General features: G+C 40.2%; 1 protein-coding gene across 5 annotated transcripts; it reads right to left on the bottom strand.

Annotated features, from left to right (window-relative positions):
• Positions 1-56: 56 nt before the first annotated feature.
• pbx4 (pre-B-cell leukemia transcription factor 4) lies at positions 57-25,760 on the bottom strand. 5 transcript variants are annotated; one of them, XM_047571107.1, is made up of 10 exons: positions 24,874-25,760; positions 22,551-22,664; positions 20,992-21,065; positions 8,926-9,170; positions 8,122-8,312; positions 7,830-7,965; positions 6,505-6,661; positions 5,076-5,179; positions 3,963-4,017; positions 57-3,408 (listed from the first exon to the last, which is right to left on the bottom strand). In XM_047571107.1, exons 1-10 carry the CDS (start codon positions 25,056-25,058, stop codon positions 3,404-3,406), a joined length of 1,266 nt encoding a protein of 421 aa, XP_047427063.1. In that variant the 5' UTR covers positions 25,059-25,760; the 3' UTR covers positions 57-3,403. The 5 variants fall into 5 exon arrangements, with proteins under 5 accessions (XP_047427063.1, XP_047427061.1, XP_047427065.1 ...); XM_047571105.1 differs by having other exon boundaries at positions 3,931-4,017; positions 24,874-25,756; XM_047571109.1 differs by lacking the exon at positions 5,076-5,179 and having other exon boundaries at positions 24,874-25,740.
• Between the last annotated feature and the right edge of the window lie 590 nt (positions 25,761-26,350).

Genomic DNA, 26,350 nt, shown 5'->3' with positions numbered 1-26,350 from the left:
TTTGAGTCCTTGGGTGTTTTCCTCAGGTTCCATGACACATTCACATATAATCATGAGATGGTGCAATCTCTCCTTTTATTACATTTGACTATCACAAGAGCATTTGTGACAAATTATAAAATGAAACACTCCTAAAATCTGAAATCAAATACTGAAAAAAATCACACTAAATCATTTTTTATTAATTTTCTAATAAGAACACTACAATTTGTCATATTCTTTCTTTTGTTTTACTCTTTCTAGAACAATTCTAAAGTTGAGGTATAAAAGGAGTTTATACAGACTGACAAGTCTGAAAACAGTGGGGGTTATATACAAGAGAAATGGAAAGACAGAGGTAGAGAGAGGGGTAAATACAAGGGAAAGAGGGGAGATACAAATATACTAATAAAAACAAAGAAATCAAATAGGTTTTAGAAGCCATTTGGTGCTGTGGAAGTCATTCAGTCACTCCCAGACTCCAAATAATATTTAAACATGATTGACAGAAAATAGAAATGCAGCTCCGGGTCAAAATGATACATTTAATGTCATCAAGTTTCATCTTGAAACATGATGTTCAAATCTTCTATTTTCAGAAGCAAAGATACTGTCTGCATATACTCACACTACTTAAATGTATTAAAATTATTTTAGTGTAACTAACATGAATAACTTTGGGATTGTGTGATCCACTTTCCACAAAACAGAGCGCATCAAAAGAACTGTTAAATGGTTTCAAAATTCATCGAGCCACTCTCAAAATGGAAATTCTCAAGGCTTAAGTACAGAAGTGGCTGAATATTGGGAAGAGACTGAAGAGCGTGGAAATGTAAGGAGAATCAGCTGAGGAAGGGGATCCAGAAACCAACCAAATCATGTCCATAGGAGAACCTCTGTTAATTCTGTTCTTTCCACAGCACCGAATGGTTCAGCAAACCCTACATTTCAACCCGGTTATGTAACAAAAGACCTAAATAATATTCAAAACTGATAGTTATTGTGAATCCTGTGACACAAAAGCCAAAATAAAACTGGCATCTCAACCAAACATTTATAAAAGAAAAAAAAAATACTGAAACGTTACACAAACTGTACAGCGACATCCATTACAACAGGTAGAAAAGGGGGAGCATGATAATTTGGTGTGGCGATAACATTATTTATAAGATACAGTCATGTGAACTGCAATGAGTAACAAAACAAGTCATTAATGCGGGATATCATGTGACCAGCTTTCAAACTCAGGTTTTGTTCTGTAACATGGTTCAACAAAGTCTCGACTGACACTAAATCGGCATAAGGCTTTACCTTACTATCAAAATGCTTTGTTAACGGATAACGTAGAAAACAGTTTCAAAGAATGAAAATCCCCCAAAACTTTGCAGGTTTGTCTTAAAACTCGAATCAAGAGTTTTACTACACCCAGTGCTGCCGTCTCTTCTTTTTGGTAACAGAGGAGAGAGAGAAGCCCTTACCCAATTGGCCACAGAACTCCAAACTAAATTGTGGTTTTACCAGAGTACTAGAGGAAGTATGAAAAGAATAGGTAAAGGGAGAGCATGCCTTGTATGCTCACAATCAAATTACAAGTGTGATATGACAGTCCTTACTCGACCCACCCGCCCATGAAGCCCCACAACAACAACAACAAAAAAAAAAAAGAAAAACAACAACCCAAAAATCAAACCAACTTGAGGCATGACAACACCACATAGAGAGACACATACAAATATATTTCCCTCCTCTCCTCAAACTGAAAAGGTGGCTGTGCACCAACTTTCGAGAGACACAGAGTAGCATTATTACATTGCTGAACTTGGTATTTTTGGTTTTGGTACAACAGGGTTGTAGTGTGTTGCCTCGGGCTCACAAGCTTAAATGTTCAAGATGGGGAGGAGATCTCAGATGAACCCCACCTGACATGTCATTGGCTGGTGGAAGCACCCGGTCTCTATGATGCTGACAAAGAGGGCAATAGCCAGTTCGACTAAAACGTCCCAAAAACGCTGTACACAGGCCCTCCAAGAGACACACACACATCATAGCAATATATGATGCACTTTTTCCTTTTTGGTCTGACTGTAATAATTATACCCTTTATTTTTTGTTAATAAAAATGAAGCTCAAAAAGTGGAAGGTTAAATGAAAACAATATCACGCCTAGAAGTCCTACATGCATGGAAGACAGTCACGTTTCTAAATTCATGTCACGTTTGTCCCAATAACACATCAATGCCCCACAATCTTTCCACCCATCTTTCATCGTCATTTAGATGCTTTATTGAGCACATTTTTGGTGGTGGCTGGTGCATTCTTGGTGAAACAGCATTAGAAAATAGCCTACAATCAAATAAACTAGTGGACAGAAAGCAAGAAGTAAAGTCTACAAGCCATCTACCAACACCCTCTATTGGTTAGCAACAAAAAGGGCTATTAGTTACATCCACTCAACCCAAGATATTCTCCTCTCTCTGCTCTTCCCTCCACGTCTCATCAGCCCTATTATCACTTGTCCTGCCGGGTTTAGAACAGTGATCCCCTTAACTACCCCTTTAAAAAGGTAGAGACACCCATTAACAAGGATGCTAACTTTTGTGCTTGACACATCTTTTATGTCAGCTCACTCTATTAAAACGACTGAAAAGTTGTGTGGTGTATTTTATGGAAGGGTTTTTGCATGCACCACTGTGCATATTTCTGTTATTCACTATATAATCTCAAACAGAATGAAACATCAAGCTAGTAGGACGACAGTGTCTTGAATTGGCAGAGGGTGATCTTGGAGGAACAGATGTGTTGACAACTACTGGGGCAGCACTTTGGTACGAGCAAGGTGAGCAGAGCTCCCTGGTGATCTGTATCAAGAGTTTGGCTGTAAAATGCCAAGGCTTCAAGAGATACAGGCAATCACACACAGTTTTCCAAAGCAAAGGGTTGAGTGCAGAGGTCAACGGCACATGGACAAGCTGTGTGAGTACTGTGTGAAGTTAACGTGCATATACACATAATGTACAGACATCATGATCATCTACACAGCTGGGTCAGTGGTTTTCAAAAAGTCCTTGAAAGTAAATATGTTTTCTCACCATCAGTAAGCTCCATTCCCCTTTTCATTATGAGTAACAGAGATCTGAGCACTGGAGTGGAGCTGGAGAGGGAATTCCTCCTTGTTATTGTTTGGCTGTCCTGTGTTCCAGCACAGTGTGTGTTTATGAAATGCAAGCCTTGTGTGGCCACCTATTGAGAGACATGGGGGTACTGAAAAATGTGGACAGGGGATGGTAGTCAGAGCAGGCTGTCGTGGGAATGAAGTGATGGCACCGAAGAGGCACCGAATCAATTGGAGGTGTCCGAGTGGACACTGCCAGGAGGACCGGAAGGGGAGGTAACCGAGGGGGGGTTGGTGGTGTCCTGCCAGCTGTTAGCCTGCAACACAGTCAGGGAAAAGAGAATTCTGCATGAAGACGGAGCTTTAGAGTTAGCACTCTGAATCAGCTGTATTTGTGCTTACTGGTAAAATGACCCAACCATAAATGACTACGTTTTGCAGACAAAGCGCTAGTCATCTAAGAACTGTGTTCAAACACGATATCAGCTTCCTGAATGATTTTCAGGGCAATTATTGTAAAATGTCTTTATATGCCCCATTATATCTTCAATTTCACCTCAAGTCATTCCCTCAAAAAGGCTAGGCTATCTTTTGTATTTTTTGTTAAATATTTGATTATTATTTTTTTTGTCTGTTTTTTAGTAAATTTTAATTAACTGAGTTAAAATGTGAGGTTAGGATTCATTGACAACAACTGTAACTTGTTTAAATTGTCCTGCTGGAATTTTGCCCAGACACCGAGAAAATTCACAGTTCCAGCAATTGAAATATTAAACCTCTGCAGAGTAGATGATATTAAGCACAGGTGTCTTGCCTAACTGAATACTACATGAACTCACATCCAGGTGATGAGGGGTGTAGAGGCCACTACCTGACAACTCCTCATAGCCGCCCGTCAGGTGTGTAGCACGGTGCAGGGTATCCACCTGTTAAGAGATGAAACACTTGAACATAAACTTCGCTACAGTTGGACAAGTAAAAAGTTGTGGCCATGTTATGCAACTACACAAAAAATGATGTAACAACAGCATCCCCAAACCTCTACTGCACGCATCAAAGGAAGTCAGAGTGGCTTACTTCACATCCTGTTTACGATAAGCGAGAGCGCTAAATTTTGTGGTTCATCATCTTAACAACTCTCCATTGACTCATTTGTGCTGTAATGACCTTTATAAAGGAAATGTAAAACTGCAGCTCAAGCTTAAAGGCCACCTCCTACTTCGTTATTGTTAAATATAGGCTATATATTTAACAATAATTTAACAATAATGCTTAACAGCAGAAATCTGTGGATCCCTCCAGAACAATACATCCACACCTCAATATAAGAAAACAATCACAAACACAGTTCTGTTTGAACAAATGTCGTATTGATCTACACAGTTGAAGGCATGGAAGTATGAAGGCCTGGGATTCTTGAGAGAGGGGCAAGAAGGGAGGAAAGGGGCAGGATATTGTGATACAGTGGCACGTGCAGGAAACCTCGAGGTTGAGAAACTGACCATCACACACACACACACACACACACAAACACACAAACACACACACACACACACACACACACACACGGTGTGATGACTGGTTTGATCCCCCAGTCCTGATTTATAGAAACATTCCAGCTGTATCTTGAAAAGTTCAAGGGTATTGAAGAAACACACCCAGACAGACTCCAAGCTCGCTAAAAAAAATAAATAAGTGTGGATAGGGACTATGTTTACATGTAACTAATTTAATTTAAAAAGCCTCCAAGTAGCCAACATTAAATGTCTTGAGTGTGCTACTCAATGCTAACTACACATACGTAAGAATGGTCAGTTTGTGTATAAGCACTGCGTGGGGCAGTGGGGTTGGTGTTAAAGGTTCAGTCAGGATGGGATCTGAGGAGAAGTCAGAAGGAGCTAGGCTATGGGAAGGTATCCGAGGAGGTGGGGTGGCTAGGACCGAGGACACCTCTGTCAACTCTGCAGCTGTCCTCAGTGCGTACCTGAGGCTGTAGAGAGGGAGTGATGCTGAGACCCTCCCCGTTGAGGGAACGCAGCCCAAGGTAGGTGTCGCCTGTGTGAGACAAGCTGTATGACCCCGGTGACCCTGCAGGTAATATATATATCCAATAGCCAATCAGCCCCCACCAAATAGCAAAGGGGTTAAAAGGGTTACCTAGTGAGGGATGCTGCCTAGTAGGAGCAAAGTCTCCTCTAATGAACTGCTTCAATAAAAGTTATTCTACAAGCCTTAAAGTAAAGAATTCTGCATGTGCATATCAGTTGCACAAACAACTGCAGAAATATGCAGGTATGCTTAACTTCATATTATGCAGTAGGTTTCTGGTCAGCAGGTTAAGTTGAAGAACTGAATGTGACTAACACTTTTCAAGAGACAATATTGTGTTTTTTGTCGTGGGGTACAGTATAGTGAAGGCCAGTGACATGAGGAAGGTGGAAGATATGAGTGGTTAGAGTGGGCTTCAAACTAGCTGTTGCTCAGAATTCATGGTAACGTCTGACTGCATCACTGATGTAAGCGTTGTGGTTCACCGCATTTCTGACACGTGCTGTATCACAGACATTTTATCACTATGCAAGCTTTAATGCTTGTGTGTAATCTTGATATAAGATCAATGAACATATTTAAGTGGTTGTTTTGGGGAATAAAATTTTACACAACTTAATGAGATGTCTTGTGTGTTGATTCATTTGGTGTCAGTAGCTGCAGCTGCAGCAGCAAAAAGAAAATAATGCATATCGGACTCAATCTGGTTTCATATGCTTGAGATCCCTATGAAACAATCTATCTAGATAGAGAAGCCTTGAGTTGAAAACAATATGTTTCCGTTCCACCATTGTGTCTTAAAGATAAGCTGATATAACACAGTGTATTGCACAAATAGGTGTTTAGATAACTGCACAATACCTAAACCAATAAGAGGGTCCATTTCTACAAAAATATGACGTTAAGATCATAGAATGTCAGAACTCTAATATCCCTAATTATCACAAAAGTTCCAAAAATTGGAAAATTGCTAACTTAATAAATGCAACACAGAGCAGTATAAAAGTAAATATGGTTGTGAAACAAGCAAAGACCGAGGCAGCCTACACTACAACAACCTAACAGTGTAAATAAGCTTAAAATAAAAATCGCTTTTTAAAAATGTGCATTACATTTATAATCATACTGTGTTGGGGTTTCTGAGTATATATAAATCTGTTATAGGTTGTGACGATGAACATTCAGTGTGGTAACTGAGTGGGAACACATTTAAAGTATTCAGAGTGGGTTGCCCTTTCGACAACAACCGAACTGTGGTTCAGTTGGTTTAAGCTGTGCAAGAACAGAAGTGCATGCAAAGGAACTGAAGCCAAGTTAGAAGAACTAGAAGTGCTTGAGAGTAGATGACACAGGACATGTGGTACCTGAGTTGGGTGTTGCCGGAGAGTTAGCCTGGCTAGCCTGCGCCGACACATTGGCAGCATCCACCGCGGTTTTAACTGCGTAGAGGTTCGCTTCTTCCTGGAACTTACCAATGTTTTTTTTGTAGCGTATTCTCTTGTTGCCAAACCAATTAGAGACCTGAGGAACAGACCAATATTAAATTTGAATAATCATTTATTTGCATTAATTTAGCTGCAACCTCAGCTAAATGTTTAACTAGAAAAGAAATAACTGTTCTTGCAGCTATGAGGTATGTAACACAGTAGTTGTTGAAGTATAGGAGTCTCACTGAAACAGAACAGGTGATTTAACAATCAATACCACTACAAAACAGGTTGGGGGTGCAACGGTACAGGAAGCCCACGGTTCGGTCCATCCCACAGTTTTTGAGCCACGGTTTCGGAACGTGTTCTGTGAGTAAAGAGAACTGTTTTTTTTTTTCCTCCCAAAATTAATTTTTTATTTTGCTTGTCAGCAAAAACTCTATTTCATTTCCCTAATCTGCTTTGTGTTTGAGTCAAAACGTTTTCAATGGCTTTGCACGTTTTGTTATAGAGGCTGGGGGGTGACAACGTCACTAAAATGTGTACGGCATACCGTGGGTTGAGTGTTTCAATTAAGCGTCGCCCACAGAAAAGGGCTGTAAATCTTTGGCAATGAACACTCCCACTGCACTGGTTCTTTTCTTGTGTTTATCTGAAATCGGCCGATAGGTCTGTTCAAAGGCGTTTTCCATAGACAGTTGCTTTTTTGCTGCCGTTACCTGTTCCAGTCACTCAACTGTCCTGTGATCGGGGAGCATTATATCAGGATGCTTACGTTGGAGATGCTGGAGATGCTTGGTCATATTGCTTGTGTTTCCTTTTTCCTTTCAAACAATGTTTGCAGACAGTCGTTGCACTCAATGCCAAAATCAAAATCGTTCCACACTGGAGATTTGAAGCCGAGTCTATCAACTCTGCTAAAGATTTCATGATTTCAGATTTACATTTACATGTATCTCAAACTCTGCATGAGCTACAACCAACCAGTTCCAGGTGTGAGTGGGTGGGTGGAGGCACACAGTGTTTAGACATTAACTTGCGGGGGCGGGCTTTCGCCTACCTGGACAGGCACATTCACTCAGTGGCCTGCAGTAAATAAAGCGCCAACGCAAAATCAATTGCGAAACCAAAAACCCATGGGCCTTAAGAGCGGATCTTCCCGTGCAGGGCAGCCGAACCAGTATTTTACCGAGTACCGTTGCATCCCTATAACAGGTAGTGTCCTTATATTGTCCTTGATAATAGATGCATTAGCAATTCACCTGAGACACAGTGATCCCACACTTTTTGGCAAGTTCTTCCTTGGCTTCCTCACTAGGATAAGGATTAGACAGGTGGGAGTAGAAATACTCGTTCAGCACCTCCGTAGCTTGCTTGTTGAAATTGCGCCTCTTACGTCTGACACACAGAAAGAAGAGATAATGAACAACATGCTTGGAATGTACAAGTATGAGACAGCAACATCAAACTGTTCAGATTACCCCAGTCCTCAAGGAAAAAAAACATTTAACACAGAGATATGATAAATTACCAGCAAGACACACAGAAACCAACCTGGCATCAAGGAAGCGTGAGCGCAAAATCATGACAGCCTCACAGGTGCTCTGTTTGAGCTGCATCTGAATGGAGCTGAACTTGCGGTGGATTATGGCCACCATGCGCTCAATCTCCTTGGGAGAGATGGGCCGTGTGCGAGACTGCTCTCTCAGCAGGTTCATTACATGGTTGGTGAACTCACTGCAGGCCTGGAAGAAGAGACAGAAATGAGTTGAATGAGTTGGAAAACGAGAGCCACAGCACAGATTCTGAGGCACACTTCAAATGAGAATTTAGCCATCAGCTAATCTAAAGTTTAGGTAACACACACTTGGAACTGCTTTGGGTTACGTGACATGTCGTCCGTGTCCACACCTTTCTTCATTGTGGTTGCGTTTATTTTAAATACACTACATAGATGAGAGATTATCTACTGATTGGATAAAGTTGTAGTCTGATATAATCTTTGTCTGACTGGTACCAGCAAACTGTCAGACATTCAAATGCTGCCAGTCCCTGCACTGGTATTTCTAATTTAAGTAACTCCATATTTAGAAACAAAAATAACTTTAAGTATAATTTATATATTAGATATACAATACAGTGCTAGTCTGCTAGTCAGAAAACTTACTGAATATTAAGACCACATTTTCAGAGCTTAACTTAAGTTTAAAGCATTGCCCAAAAGCTGCCACATCCCATGAGTCTGTTGTAAATGATCTTGCAAATATGTGAAAGTTTTTACAAACGTGCTTCTTGCTTGCAGATAGAAAATGTTCTTAAAAGTATACGATCAAGCAGTAAGTTTTAGTCTGCACAAACCTGCTCATACTTCTCCAGTTCAGAATGATATATCTGGCGGATCTGGGCGAGCTTGGCTCTGTAGTCGGAATGTTCGATGCTGCTGTCGGTGGGTGAGCCCCCTGCTGCTGCTGCTGCTGCAGCCGCTGCAGCCGATCCTCCACCCTTTTCTGGTCCTGACACACCCTCTGCAAGCAGCATGTTATCCAACCGCATGATTTGGGGATCTGGAGGGTCCTCCTCCTGCACGCCTCGTATACTCAGCACTGGACAGAAGCAACCAATAAAGCATAGGAGTCAGACAGGTAAGGCATTTACTTGCTCAGTTTTTGAATGTCTGCTCAAACTATAACACATCTCTGAGGTAAGAGAAACCAGTTGTTTAAAAGTTGGGTTTTTCACTGAAAGACTACACGTTTTCACAAGAAAGGAGAATATTGCTGGAGTTTCACAGGGCACATCGGATAATGCCTTTCTGAGCCATGTCAAAAGCCAGTCAAGCGCCCCCCCTGAGTCAGTGATATGAGCCTCAGACTGCACTCTAAATTAGCCTGAACTTCCTCCAGATCAACAGCAGAGGGCAGTGTGGTCCCTCTATGGCAGGCTGCCAGAGATAAGGGCATGAGGCATGGGACCAGTAATGGGAGTGCATGTGCTGTCACTATGAGCCCCAGTGGCCATAAGTATAGTTATCAGTCGCTGCTCTCCACCACTGTATTATACCAGGACCTCTGTCAGCCTGCAGCCATGCTCTCATCTCTCTGCTGCACACATGTATACACGCACACACACACAATCTCCCTTAGAGATGCCACTCTGAAAAGTTTTAACTTCAGACAAGCCTTTTTCTTCAGAGCCTGAAGCTTTCAAAACTATATGTTCTCTTGCACCTTTTGCTTCTCAGTCATTCAACTTCAGAGGTTACGAGAGTAAACTTGTGACCACAACTCAATGTATTGAGGCAAGCATTAATGCACTACATGAATCAGACATAACATTATGACCACCTTCCTGATATTGTGGTGGTCTCAGTTGTGCCTCCAAAACAGTTGTGACTCAGAGAATGGACACGGGCCTTCTGAGAATCTACTGTGATGTTTGGTATAATAATTTTGTTAACAGGGGTTTTTTGGATCCTATGGGTTAAAGGGAGGGGCTTCAATGGATCCGGCTTGTTCCAGTGCATTCTACAGATACTTGATCAATCAGTTCAGTTCAACACTGTTCTTCCTTTTTTTTTTTTTTTTTTTAGTTGTTTCTAAACCGTTTCTGTGTGTGTGTGTGTGTGTGCTTTTGTCATCTTGCATCCTGCTGGAGAAGGCAGCATCAAGCAGTGTCATTGCTATGGGGTGCCTGGTCTGGTCTAGATGGGTGATACATGTCTAAGTAACATCCACATGAATGCCAGGTCCAAAGGTTTTCAAGCAGAACATTGTATTGTCACAACGGTCAATGTTATTTACTTCTCTTGCCAGTGGTCATAATGTTATGCCTGACTGGTCTATGGAACACATGGTTATTACCAGTGGATCTCATCTCATCCCGGTGAAGTTCATCTCATTAAAATTTTCAAAGACTCATTGTTACCACCAATTCAAAAACATGCATAATTAGCACATAAGGAAAATTAAACAGCACACTGTTCTGATTCCTGTTGAAGTATAAGGACTCCTGATTATCAGTAGCGATATAAAACGCAAGCCTAACTTTTTGCACAAAAGTAAAAGGGACATATTTTTTAATTGAATTGAGTGAATTGTGAATGTAAATATTGGTTCAGTCCAAAAAAACAGTTTACTGTATCCAAATTTGTGTTGATCTGTATAACTAGAGACTAAATTAACTTAGTAAAAGCCCATTTAAACTGTGAGGATGGGATTACGAAGGAGACAGACGGCAACAATATGGATGACGAGATTAATCCCAGTGGAAACTGGGTGGCGTTAGGCGCTTGTCCTCCTTGAGGATTATGCTAGTTTGTCAAAGCTCATCATCAAAGGTTAGAGGGTGCATGAACACACTCATTCCTAGCTTCTCGTGGCCCTTATTAGTATTTACATTATTATAATAAATCTTTACATTGTGCTTCATTGTTAAATAGTTGTTTAAGTTTCCTTGTAAAGAGTTACAGTGAATAACACTTTTAGAGCAGACGGAGCTACAAGTGAGGCAAGCGAGTAGAGCCGCACTGTGAAAAGTAACAGATGTAAAGAAATTAGGACAAAAACAGTAATATGTAAAATGTTCAAGTGCTATGGAGAAAGGGATCTTGTATGTGCTTTATTTATGGCTTCAATTGATAAATGAGTTTAATCCGCCACTGTATCAGGCCTTTCGTAGCCAAGTGTCCAACTTTTTCCTCCATTTTTTTTCTTGTTCCTTCTTGCCTTTTTCTTTCCCTCTGCTTAGGTCTCTTCTCTCTCCCAGGCACATTCCTGCTCTGCTGCTCCCCCATCTCAGGGCTCAGGAATGCAGCAGACCCAGCCGCCTGAACTAATGACCCTGATTCGCCCATCTCTTTCCCTCCTCTTTTTGTTTCCTTTCAAAAATTTGCAAAGGATCTCTGCACTTTTAGACAGATAACTAACAGATAATCTGGTAATCAAGGACCAACAGGATTTGTTTTAGTTATTACCCACACGTAACTACTTCAGAGTTTGGCCTGCACTCTAGTGGTGTTTAAAGTTTGGGGTTTTGCGTGACATACTCTGTAGCTGTACACTGTGTAGAGTTTCGATGTAGTTATATTTTGATCTATATTGTCAAAACACTGAAATATACAACTGACCTACAGTAAAGAGGGCAACTGTGGCTCTTGAAAATTCTCACCTCTCCCTCCTCCCTTTTGCCCCCACTCATTATGGCCCCCAGCTGTAGCCTAATGCCCCTACATTCCCCTAATTACTCCAATTAAGCCGTGATTACCCAGAATTGCACTCATGCACAGTCTAGCGGGCTAGTAGTATTATAGCAGCTGTTGGGATGACACTACACAGAAGTGTGATACATATAGAAAAAAGAAAAAAAAAAGTCTTCCACCTAGAAACTAACTGTATCACTACTGAAAAACTATTTAAGAGCTTACAACTGACTGAAACTGTCTGGTTGTTTTGCTCAAAAACGTAAGCAGTGTTCTTCATACTGACACGGAGTCAGTTAATGACAATAATGATAGTTACAATCCCTTTTTCAAAAGAGTAAGACAGTTTAAGGCCCATGGCCTGCATCCCCAGTTCACAGAAATCACACCATTATGCATATGTTACCAGCCCAGCTAGGCAGTGTGGCATTGAGAGACGAAGCGAACAACACATACTATGAAATATTCAGGGTATCCAGCTGGGCTTTCACTGCATACATAATCATTCTCATTTCTGCAGAGCCAGTGTGGAAACGGTGTGCTGTGCAGACGCAACACACAATATATGAAGTGGTGCAGGTAAGGGTGAACAACCTAACCAATAGTGCAGAGCTGTACATTAACTGCAATGTCTTCCACACACAGGCATAGATAAGGCTTAAACGCAGTCAGTATATCATTGCTCAGCTCACAGCACAAGCTTTATACTTGTCTGTCTTTTCCCTCGCTAGCATCCCCTTTTTCACCCGTCTCCCCCAACTCACATCCCCTCCCCCTCTCTCTTTCAGCGCACCCTCCGCTCCACACCTCCCCCAGTGCCCCCTCCCTCCCCTCTGTTCTCCATTTCAGTCGAGTTCTCCATGTGAGCCGCAATCCCTCATGCTGTCAGCCCCCCCTCTCCCTCTCTCTGTAGACAGACAGGATTAGCATTTTAATTGCATCAGCTCCCTTGGGTATTCTCAGCCTTTCACTGGGAGAGAGCAAGGGAGCGGGAGAGAGAAGGATAGAGAAAGAAAAAAAGGGGAAAAAGGTAAGGGGAGAGAGAGGGTAGAAGGAGAACCAAGGAGAATTGAAAAAAGGAGTCACAGGAGAAGATATGTGTGCGACAGAGAAAGAGACAGAGAGAGAGAGGGAGTACAGAAATATACAGAATCCAGAGTACAGACGTGCCATAAGGCGGGAGAGCCAGGAAGGGAGAAAAGATAGGACTGTGAAAACATCAGTTTTCCTTTCATTACAGACAGAGAATTCAGATAAAGAGAATGGCCCAATAGAAAGATATTTTTACAATGAAAATATGCTTCATGAATATGCAAATTTACCTTACAAAAATGCAAAAACAAATCTCAACTGCAAGACAAGATCGGTAAATCCATGAATAAGGGCCCTTAACTGACTGCAAGGGATAAACTAGCAACTGGGCAACAAAAATACTGTGAAAAAAGTAAAGATGGGGGCAAATTTATCTAGCCTTTCATTATTTTGGCACACAAAATAGAGAAGAATAACCTTTCTTAAACTTGCAAGACACTGAACAGCTGCTGAAAACCGTCGAGGATAAATGTGATTTTTCAAAATGTACAAATTGTGGTAGTGTTCACAAACTCAAAAATACTATAATTAGTTGTCAACTAGTCGTCAAAAACAATTGTGAGGATGAACCATGATATCAAAAGCAGTTACATTACAAAATGATGTGTTGTAATAAAGAAAAACTTTTATCAGTGTATATAGCATTTTCAGCACTTTGCCATTTCAGCAGAATACGGGTTAAAAACGGCTTGAGTTTATAAAATGCTGCCTAAGGCAGACTGCAGAACAGGGCATTAAAACAGAAAAAAAAAAACTAAACTAAAAATGACCCACATCTCTGGTGCAAATGTTGTAATATACATAGTGTAGCCATTCTTCTAAAGGGGTGTTTTTTGTACAGTCAATGTAATGAGCCCAATCCATATGCCCATTCCTACTTTAAGCAGCTCACACTAATCAGCATCTGTTTGAGTAGTTCAGAGTCCTGTTGCACACAGCCCCCGACTCTGACACAAACACATTAACGCACTGAGCCTAAGAATTCAGAGTAAACACAGTGTGGTCTGATTAAGGTGTGAATTGGAGAATTCACACCTTGGGCAAGCACAACACTTCAGTCCAACACATCATTAATCAGTCCTTAATTACCTAAAGAAAGAAGCTTGGACACTCAGGCAATGACAGCACACACAAACACTAATGGAGGGATATATCAATTGTTTAACTTAATAAGCAGAAACGTTGACATCTTTCCCCCCTGTTTGTTATTTATATGCATGTTTTTTTTCTTTAATTACAAATTAAATTCTATTCTTGATAACCATAAGTAAAATATATAAAGTAAAAATATATAAAATATATAAAAATATCAACTAATCTAAATTGATCTGATCATGCTGACCAGGTTAAGTGGCTGTAACCTGTACTACCTGATTATCATTTCTTTAAGCAATGTCTAAATGTTATTTTGAAAAGTGCTATAGATATCAACATTGTTATTATTATACATGATGTTTTTGTTTTGGTCGTGGGATTTGGGGGAATTTGAATGTTATCTTGCCCTTGCCAGACTGTCTTTCGAGCTCATCCACATAGCACAGACAGCATTAAACAAACAGACCTTGAGTTGCTGTGGTATTTGCTCTCAGCTTGTGTTCCACAGTAATAACAGAAAACACAAGTCAAGTTGGAATAAAGTGCCAGTCTGACTAGAAATACGCTCACTAGACATTGATGTGATATGCTGGGTGACTGAGAAATGTGAGACCTTTTCCAAAAGAAATTTCATTGTAAATATTGCACAATTGCAAAAATGCATATTGTTTAAATAAATATACACAGTGCTCTTGACCACCTAAACATGATATTCCCTGCTCGGCACTGTTCTGGACACAGAAATCATGGAGAGACATAGAAGAAAAAAAAGATTGAAATGTTGCAGGAGGAAGAGGATGATGACAAAGAGCACCTAAGCAGGAGGCTTGTTATAGCACTGCTAGGATCTTCCCCCAGTCAACTCTCATCAGGCCAGCTGCCTCCTGTGCTCATTAGCACAGACTCTTAAGGAGCTCCTAAAGACTTTGTGAAAAATGAACGCTCATTTGAGAGGTCGTTAATTTGCACTGTTATGCAAATTAGGTGGCAATTAAGCGATAGATCAGAAGAGCAGTGCCCATTTATAACAAGTGAACAAGCATTATGACATAGTCAGATGGTGGCAGAGCAAACTGAGGCTACATGTTTAGTCGGCAAGTCCAATGTACCAGTTTAGTGAGGAATAAAACCTCTGTGCCTATGATGTTTTGCTGGTTTTAAAAGAGGTATTGATTTAGTCGGTTAACCAGAAAACAAATAAATTGTTTACAATACACAAACTCATTCTATAATGCAAACAAATAATCCAATATGACTTTAATCTAAATGAGCCAGCACTGCTGCATAATCAATCCATCCAAACTGCACTGATGAAGATCCCAACCCAATATAAACACCTAATCTTGAGGTGGATAATATACCCCCTCCCTCACATGATGTTTCTGTTTCTATGTTTCTCCCCTGTATTTATGACATGGAGTGAAATATACAAACATGCTGTCTGGGACAGCAATGTGCACTACTGCGGAGGGGTGGAAGGCACCCATCAATTGTAATTAATCCTTAATTAGTCAGGATTAGAAGCGGGGCTCTGACATTCTCCCACCCCACTGCCACCAAACTAGTGCAATCCAGCTGAGACCACATTTACATATCTTTAATTAAAGAGACGCCGGCTTCCTTTAAGAGCAAAGCCTAAAAGCAGTGGTAGAGGCACAGACATGCTGAGAGGGAGGGCAGATGAGAAGTAGGGGTCTTGCCCGTGGGTGATCTTCAACCAATACTGATGGGTCACTCAACACTGCCTTGTTAGTTGATGTTATTGATAAAAGTAAAAAGAATACTGAATAAGAAGTTAACAGATCCAATCAGATATTAGCAGTGTCTGTCAGTGTTGCATTTTATCTGCAGATTCCTTCTAAGTAGGATACATCTAATCAAATAGACAGGAAATAAAGTTGCCTGTCTTGGTTTCACTTTTCTCCCATTCATTGCTTAAACTTCAACCATTAGTCACACCAGTGACACTCCTCCAATAAATCTATTGTTTTGGTATCAAAGTGTAAACTGTGTTCAGCAATTTCAATTCGACTAAAATAAACCATATATACCCCAAACCTAAATGATATTTGCGTATATATCCATTCATTTGACATCATGGTGTGTCTGCACACTACAGCCAATCACGTGCGCTCAGTGAGTCATCCCATGTCAATATACAGAAGCATAATTCTTTTAGGAATAATACCACATGGTGAAATCTGTTGGCCCACACACCATCAGGTCTACGTGGAAGGTTGGGGTGCTCTACCTCCCTAGTGGGTATGTGTGTGTAGGGGGTGTGGGGTGTCTGACAGGGCCAGGGGTCTGTGTGATATTAGCCGTCTGCCAATCTGGCTTGGGGAATGGACACCGAGTAATTACTCCTGCTCTTACTGCCTCATCAATCTCCCTGTATCGCTCCTGCACCCCCTCACCACATACGCTATCTTTTTTCACCCTCTTCTGCAAAGGAGCTGGGCAAAGAAAAAAAACAATTGAGTGGCAGGACAGCACAAAAAAACAAAAAAAAAGATTCCAGAAAAGCCACTCAGATAATCCTGTAAGACTGCATAACGAATGCCAATATTAAACTGAGGCATTCAACAGAAAACCCATCAAGTTGATGTGGGTTGTTGGTCAGCCTAATGAAGGTTTGGTAGTTTTACGCATTGTATTTCTGCCACAAACAATTATATGTTGTTAATACATTTAGCTTAAATGCACTGTATGCTAACCCTCCCTAAAATAAAATGAAATACACCCCCAGGCTCCTAACAACACATAAAATTTTATAGCTCTGTTCTAAATTGGGATCTTTGAAAACTAATAATAATTAGGTTAGTTTAGTGAGGCATGTGATTCACTAGGCAACATGTACTGTACTCAGAGTCTGCAGAATTCAGATATCTAAATCAATCTTGTATTCCTGAACAGGTTTTCTGTTGCCAAAATCGAGTGTTACCAACTGAATGACACTAGTGTGTGACATTATATCGTCAAATTTCACACATACCTCATTAATGAAAAAAGTTCTGTAAACTAAAGCTTTTGGAAGGTTTGGCAAAAGGCTAACTGTTTATCCTGGCTTTGACCAAATGACAACTACGTGTGATCTACGAGTGTTGTGTGTGTTTCTTTTGACAACAAGAATAGTGTTGTAATACAATTAACAAGTCATTTGGTCTATTCAGTTTCTGAAACAGCATTGTGATGCATACAGCCAACTTGAGTGATGTGAATACAGAATTCAGACACCTGCTGTATAAAAGTACCCCTGTGGTGTCAAAGTGTTTTCATAGATAGCCTGCCATTATAGAGAAAAGATGTTTTTATCTTCATCCATGATGACGCCAACGATGAAAGGCACTGTGTTTTGGAGCTCTCCACCTACTTGGCAATAAAGTCTTTTCTGATTCTGAATATTCCGATGTTAAGACTGGCTTGGACGACTCAAAACAGTATGAATCATAACCTTTTTTAATATAAATTAGCCTCAAAATTATAACATATAGAGATACAAATCCACAGACACTAAATTGATTAGAATTCTGAATTGCAATAATGTCATAAAAATCGTAGTTCAACTGACCTTCTTGAATTTATTGATAAAATATGATCACTGATCATATGATCAGCAGTCTTCTTAAAACACTAACTGGATGTAATGACGGCAAGATTTTTGTTTGTAGGTGGTGGAAAATAAGAAGCTTCAATATGATATACAAGATTTCTCTTCTAAAAGCTTTGAAAAACTAAAAGGCATTGAAAAGAGGTTGGGTCTGTGGCAAAGCCAAACCACTACATTGTTACGATACTGGCACAACTGAAAATCTAACAGAGCAACAAATCTCAACAAGGTTTGACTCCCACACTTTCTTTTCCGAAATGGAAACCAAATTCTTTGTGGCTCAGACTGAATGGGTGCAAAAAATTATTGTGTGATTTCTTACATTCATAAACCTAACAATTAATAATTTTAGTACAGACATTGTAAAGAATACTTTTACAGACTGTCAATTACAATTTTAAAACAGCAGGTGAATAATTAAAATATAACAATGATCATTTCTTCCTGTTGATGGTAACTGAAAGCCCATCACCTGCAAGTGATCAGGCCAAAAACATTTTTCTAGTAATTGACAGAAACTTTTCAGATCAATTGTTAAATAGATCTGTGGCAAGGGCTTATTGTATATGTGCTTCCATTTTCTTTTATTGCGTGTTTTGACTCACAAGAGGACAATTTTAGTTTAGTTGAGTAAAAAAACATTCGTTATTATATTACAAAACACATTTGAGATCAGAGTTGCCAGACAGTCAGACACAGCCTGAGTGGTCAGCAAGCATCAGCTTTTAATTATAGATCACACAAAGAAAGTCACCAGACAGGTAGGATGCAAGTCAGTGTGGCACACTGACTTGCACCATTTCTACACAGCCAACTCGGGGTATTATCCCACACAGTTGTTTATCAGACAACTTATCAAGATGAGTGCCATGTATTGCAGTGTGAACATGTCCAATAGAGGAGGAGGAGGAAGACAGTTTCAAAACACTTGTCTCCAAGGTCAAAAACTAGATCGTTATAATTTCACTTGAGAAACTATTTTCATTTAAAACATTTCCAAAAATAAACAGAGGATTTAGGTATAAACTTTTGAGATTTCGGAAGGGTGGCAAAACATAGTGAGTGACATATTCACTGTTGTCATGTGTAAAGCTTGAGGAATGAATAAAAGTAAGGAAAAATGCCTGAAACGTGCCCAAACTAAATGAAAACTTCTGAGAGTGAACTGCAGTAGCTTGTGAGAGATTTTGGCATAAGCCGTCCCATTGCACCAAGAGCTATTTTTATAGCAAATACCCATGAGAGAGAGAGAACAGAAGTGAGTTGAAGTAAAGCCACTGGCTCTCAACTTTGATCATTTCTCATCTCTCTTCAAGTGCTTTAATTTTTTTTGGAGTGTATATTTAATAAAGTATTAACACAAATCTAATTTCATGCAGATGGGGGTCATGTTTAATGTGAGAGCTCAGGACAACACTGGCACCGTTATAAAACGGGGGGTGTTTTCGGTGGGAGCGAGGATACTGGCATTTGCGCAGAACATTTCCTTTACAATGAAAACAATCTAACCAACTGCAGCACTCAAAGGAATTCACCTCCCATCCCCCATGCCCCACCTCCCCTCCTCCTCCACCACCATTACATTACCATATCAAAGCCCTGAGTTCAGAGCAAGTCTTCTCTTTCAAGAATGGGAGCAGGCAGAGAGAGGGGGGAAGAAGGGGGAGAGGACAAGACCGAGGCAGTAGGAGTAGACCGAAGACTGAGTTTACTTTTATCCCTGTTTGGTGTGTATATGTGTGCAAAGGAGACAGACTGTGTATGTGGCTGTGCCAAAAGAAGTGCATGTTTGTCAGTGAGAAAATACTGTAGAAATTCAGTTGAAATACTAAAGGACTACCGATATGAGGGGTCTTCCACAAGCTGCAATGAAGAGAAGTCAATTCACATTCCGAAGGCAGATAATGGGGCCTACTGGGGGTATGACTAGCAAAGCGATGCCAAAGCAGGTACACAGCGCAGTTAGGAGGGCACTATGTGGCAGATGGCCAGCAGAGTACAAGCAAAGCCCAAGATCTCTATATCTCAACCTTGGCATATTCACTGCAAGCATGAACCTTTTGTTAACCTACCTCCCTGCTTTGTCTGCTTTCCTGCTCAGCTTACTGTACTCACAGACCCTGTCTCTAGTTTGCTCAGAGACTAAATGTGAAAATCAAAGTGAATGGCATTAGGGTAAATACGACCACTGGTTGCCTGGGAAACAGTGTACCCTGCCCCACTCACTCAAGCCTAGCCTTTACTTTTCTCCAATCACTAGAGAGCAATAATACATTATTGACAAAGGGCCACAACAGGCAGCAGTGCAGCATTTTCAAATTGTATTTGAACAAGAGCAGCTCACTGTTAAAAGATACACAAGGACAGTGAAATAGAGAAAAGCACATAGAACACCAGAAGGGAGAGAAACTGACAGAGGGAGTGGATTCAAAAACCCACCCCATTCACATTCCCATAACCATCAATCTGCCATCCATCCCTGGCCTCCTCCTTTGAACAACACTAAAATCTGTCAGATAGCTGACTCGAATTGCTAACAAGATGAGAATAGGCCAAGTGTTTACGTTAAATGTAGATATTCACATAGGTAATCACGCCCATCAGATTATGTGTATTTGAAATTCAACATTATTTGTTAAGATATCATAGTAGTGGCCTTTCTCAATGCATTTGGATGAGGATACTAAATAGCAATTTATAAATAATACCCTAAACTGTGCAGAGCATCCGCTTAAAAAGAGGTGAAGAAAAAACATCTCTTCGTACTGAAATAGCATTAACAGTTTGACTCTAAAGCAATATCCCCTGAGGAGTTTTCCATTTCTGTGTGCTGTCAACCAACCATGTATAAACTTTTTTTTTTAAATGTTGTATTATCGTAATATAAATATTGATGACATTACACCAACTTAGGCTGTTGATTTTTAAATTTGCCACATTACTGTTCATGATTTGAGAAGGAAACTGACCAAAAATACAAAAACCTCCCACCAATCAGATCATATTAATGCATTTAGGTATTCCACGTCAAAACAGAAAAGCTGCTTGCAAATTGATGAACAAGTTAAGTGAACTCAGGCTTGTTAGCATGTGCTGAAGCAAGATTTGCTGTCTGACTCAAGTTTCAAAAGGCACTGTTCCACTATGATTAGTTTCAGCTGCTCAGTCTGACGTATGTACAGCAGTCAAAAATAGGTTTAGATTCTATAAATATGAGGCCACGATGATGGCTATTTATAAAGATCTCAAACTAAATACAAATACATGCCACAAAATTCCTTGGACGACAAATACAATCAATATTCACCTTATATAGTTCCTTGAGAGGTCTTTAGAAAAGTAATATGGTGGCGAATGAACCTGAAGCAGAGGCATACTACATCCCAGCACTGGATTACAACATGTGCAGACGAGTGAAGTAAAAACTCACCTGTCTTCTCTTTGATCTCACAGAGAACGCTGAAGAGGGCTGGCTTCATTCTGTGACAGTTCAGGGCATGCTTCCTGTAAGAGAGAAGAGGGAATAAGAGAGGGAGAGAGCAGGGAGGATTACAATAAACAAACCTCCAACTCCAAGTCATGCCATGCCCTCCCCAAAAAAACAGGCAGAGGGTTTGTATGTAATATGCAAAGAGCATTTATAGAGTTTTGCGACACAAGAGGACAGAGCCAGCATTTTCAGTAGCTAAATGCCTTTGTCAGTGCACAAACACTCCTGATGCATTAATTCGAGCTACCAAGAGTAATGTTGTCATTTAGATGCCTTGCACTGTGGGATAGGTAATGATGCCAAACCTCAAGGTCATCATTACTGAGCACCAGACTTCAGAGTTAATACACAGCAATCTAATTTCTACCTCCTAGACAAAGATGTGTTCTATTGATGGTGAGTTGATAGAGAGAATTAGGATTAAGATGCAATTTTAATTTAATCAGAGGTATTATCTTTATTGCCAAATAGGCTAACAGCAATTGAGGAGAAAAGGCAAAACTTACACATTTCATTGTCATCAAATCAGAAAAAAACTTTCTGCCAAAACATATACATGCACTCACACATACTCATATCTGAGAGAGGATCGCTGCCCTGCTCCTTCTAGAGCCCTAAACTGCGCATGACATCCCACTAATGTCTGTAATGTCAACTACTGTACGAACAGTGTACATCAATAACCCCAGTTACATGCGTTGGGGAGGGTGCATTACTTACAGGAAACATATGGAACTAAATTTTTATTTTTCATAACATTCAAAAATAAGTCAAAGACACAAAAATGCGAAACTAAGTATGCAATACCTTACTTTCTGTTTTCTGACTAATTTTAGAGACTGTTATAAAAGTGGTGTTAACCATCCCATTCAAACTCAAACTGTTGTATTTTGTAATTTTGTCTAATACAAATGTTTAGAACAGTGGAACTATTGTATGACTGCATTTGATTAATGAATATAATAGATTTTACACATAATAAACACCATTTACTGGAAAACACTACATGTCATATAAAAGTAAAATATATAGGTATGGTTTGTGCGAAAACAAAAGACTAAATCAGCACAAAGCCTCTGTTGCTGATCATCACCGTCATGAATCAGAAAAAAAAAAAAAAATGAAACCAGGAAATCCTGAAGATCACATTAAAATAGGAAAATTCTTTCTCCAAATTATATCACAAACAACACATTCAGAACAACCACAAATGAATATGATTTGGCTACACCTGACCTCAACACCAATTCCAGTTGTGAATGTCCAAAGCAGCAGTAATGAGGGGACTAGCAAATAGTGCACCTATTGCAAATGGCACATAAGACTGCCTTTCAATGACAATATTGTGGCAGTTGATGTAAAGAGTGTCTACAGTAAATGTGTAATATTAGGTACGAATTCTGTCACTGCTGGATTTGAGTTGGGGGGAGGGCTGCCTTCAGAATGGAGGGTATGAGCAGGAGGGGGAGAAGGGGGTGCTCATGCGGTCCTGTACTGACCTGTGCTGGAAGTTGAGTGGCAGGCCACCCCCTGCCATGCCCCCCCCTGCTCTCCCTCCCTCTGTGGGGTCGTCTGATCCACCCCAATGCGCCGGCGAGTCCTCTGGCCAGCATCTGAACATATGGCGACAGGGTGAGAGGATGAGGGCGGATGGTGCGCAGGAAGTGTAATCTGCAACACTGAGTTCTTGCGCTGCCCTGACCACTCCCCATCCCAACACACTGCCACCTTGCATGACAAGGGCGCCATGCTCGCATAAGAGCCACCTCACACTTAATTTGCGGGAAAGATGTATGTGTCGGGTGACAAACTTGGTCAGAGTTAAAAGATTATGTAGATAAAACTGTACAATTTAAATCATACCAACAGCCTTTATTTACTCCCTAATTTGCTAATTTCTTGCCCTATTACCTGAGGTAAATATGAGCGATAAATAAAAGGGCCAAACAAATGCATACTTAGCATACTTAGTACAAGCTAGTGTGTCACCTAATGCCAAAGCCATACATTTCAGAAGATATTATTGTTTCAATTCCATTATAAATATCAGATATTGTGTTCATAAATAAATGCCACAATTCTGTCAAGTCCTCAGTACTACTGTTGGCAGCATTAGTATTAATCCTGGGCACATGTAGCATGAGGAGGACATGATCTGAGTGGGAGTTAAGATCAATACAAGCATATAGGCAAGGACACTTCTGGCACTTCCACAGGCAGCCACACCTTTAATTAGGTTTTCAGAAAAGACTGTTAACAACTAATAATATGTTTTGCATTCAATTTCCTACACTATAAATGTATTTTATACCCAATTAATAGTAATTTACATTACACGATCCACAATAATCCAATATTATTAAGACAAATAATAAATTACAGAAATAAAGGTCTGGGAAGGCAAAAAATGAAAAATAATGAATTCTAAATTAAAAATATTTGGTCACTGAAACAAGGCCTGATTAAGTCTTCAAACTTGAAGTGAAGAAAAGGCAATATCCCCAATGTTCATAGGCTGCCAGTGCAGCATCATCCCTCCCCCTCACCACCATCTCATTAATAGAAACTCGATTTGCGGACAGCTGCACTCGCGTACACATTATAGGAGAATTGATTGCACCCAGCACACAATGAAAAGGATGAACACCAGGGAGGGAGGGAGTGAAAGAGGAGTGAATTAATTAAGAGAACCAGGTGGTCAAATGTTGGGTGGAAAATCACTAGCTAATGACACATCACACTCTGGACACAGCCTTGCAGTGGACGATTGTCTATTGTTGAAACACTGACGCTTCATTTGAAACTGACCTTATGCTCCTTGAGCCACATGGCATATGAGAGTGGGTCAGTCACTTACTTCAATTTCTATAATAATGACACACAAAATACCTCTAATACAACTGTATGTGAGGATTCATACAAATTAATCAATTCTGTCATCACAAACACCACTTGGTAGATATGCTGGATTGAGGAATCCCTAACCTTACCTTAATGGATGTACTCATTTGCACTTCAATGCCCAATGCTACCATCACTAATTTGATGTAATGCAGAACTTCAGATAAATATCATTGATATATATCTTTGTAGAAAGATTTGGCAACATGACCACAAAACCCAATCGTTCCCACCCAGTTGGAGGTCTAGCAAGTTGAAAAACACCAACCACCTCAAAACAACTGTTTTATTGTCGATGTACTTCTCGATAGTTTTGATAATAGATGTACAGGACAGATCTTTGCTGCTGCATTAAACTGTGCATTGCAGCAATGGGATGATAACAAAATCTTCGTTCGAATACGATTTTTCTTAACGCAGTTAGTAACAGCCACTTTTTGTCAAACCAAAAAAGTACATGCAACAGAAATGCAGGTGACGTTAAAGTGTTAGCAAAGTGGTTATGAACATTTCATTCGGCTACTAATCTCATATACCCAAATGGAAGTAAAAACTTTTTTGAGACTTTTTAGGCAAATCAGCTATTATTAATGTAAAGGGTCGTTGCGTTGTTTCAACCAATTTTGCATGTTTTTTCAAAAGACGGTCTGCAATAAAGCTCGATTTGAAGTAACAAAGAGCCCAACACTGCAAACTACAACACTACGATGTGGATGTTCAAGAGATATCCAATAACTGGATTCACATTAACGTTACTGGTTTAACTGCAATTTACATTGTAACGCGAAGTGGCATTGATGTTGCATTTACGCATTACCACACGTGAATGTTACACACAAACAGCTAAGCCCGAAAATAAGGCATTACAGCACACGTTAGCTTAGCTATAATGCGTGGAAAATGGCTCTTCGCCTGTCTTACCTGGCCTGCGCTTCGTCCAGGCTTTCGTCGGTGATGGCCATTATTTGCTGTAGGATATCCCCTATGTCTTGTTGCGGTTGGCCGAGAGACTGTTGTTTCCTGACCGAGTCGGGGTCACCGACATCGGCTTGTGGTAGTCCACCGAGTCCGGCGAGACCCGTCATCATCCTGGTTTGGTCATCCATACTCTCAAAGAAAACTCGCCGTTTTCCTCAGTCGAAGAATACACACAAATAGCTAGCGTATTAGCTAGCCAGCAAAGTATTTCTACGACAAATCATACAACAGCTCTTACCGCACCCGACAGCGACGATTATCAAATAATTGTGAGATTGTTGTTAGAAAATAGACCGCAAAATAAGCTTTACATTCGCTTTTGTTTTTTTTCTTCTCCCGCAAGTCAATAAACGCGGCCAAGCTAACGTTAGCTAAGCGCCGAGTGAAAAGCAGCTAGGTTAGTAGCTGTAGCCCAGCAGAAAAGCAGCGGGGACACACATGCACGGACTCTGGCAGCTTGACAACAGCGCCTCGCACATTTTCGAAAAAAAAAAAAAAAATATATATATATATATATATATGTGTGTGTGTGTGAAACGGGAAAGCGATGAACACACTTGTCTTATATTAACAGCACGTCGATTCAAAACTCAAAACTTAAGACGAAATTCTATAGTTTCCCAATCGTGCGGCTCCAATCAGAAATCTACCAAAACAGACCACGGTTTGCCATTGTTGTTGCTGTCGCGCGAGTATGTGGGATGTTCTTATCTGCGCGAGCCGTGTGCGTCGCGTTGACCATTAAACTCACAGCACCACCGCGAGCTAGCGGCTGTTTATCAATAAACTACTATGTTAAAAACAGTTACTAATATATATATTTTTAGTATTATTATTTACATTAGCTTGTAAAATGTTTGCAATATTAAAAAGCATTTCCCTTTCCCAATGCCGTTCTAGATACTATAAGTGCATTATTCCTCTAGGTGACAAGATTTCCTCGTGTACTGCTTTTACTAATGGGTAGTTTTTACGTCATCAGTATGGCTTGTCCTATAGTTTGTTAATGCCTTTTTCTTTATTCATTAATATCAGGTAATCAACTACGTAACAGGAATCCACAACCTGTATGTTAATGTTTGTTGCAATACAAGGCTTTTGAACGTTGTGCTACATGTACACAGCTGCGAACAGACTGTTAGAGACTATGCACTTGCAAAAGTGTACAAATCTGAAAAGCCACATCCTCTTCTACATTATGTATAATTCTGCATATATATTTTTTTATTTATTTATCATTATTATTTTTTTACTTTTTAATGAAATTGATCTATTCTCTTTGTTTTGGGGTGATATACTAAATAAGTGAAACCTAAAAGTGCCTAAAAGTCAGTGCACCGATATCCGTTCATGTATGCAAAATGTACCAATTTCAAGTGCAATAGACAGTCCCACAGCAAAACTGTCCAGACTTAGAACA

Source organism: Mugil cephalus, chromosome 20 (assembly GCF_022458985.1).
Source record: "Mugil cephalus isolate CIBA_MC_2020 chromosome 20, CIBA_Mcephalus_1.1, whole genome shotgun sequence".
NCBI classification, from domain to species: Eukaryota; Metazoa; Chordata; class Actinopteri; order Mugiliformes; family Mugilidae; genus Mugil; species Mugil cephalus.
Note: the sequence above shows the minus strand (reverse complement) of the source record. Positions and strands in the feature narration are given on the sequence as shown.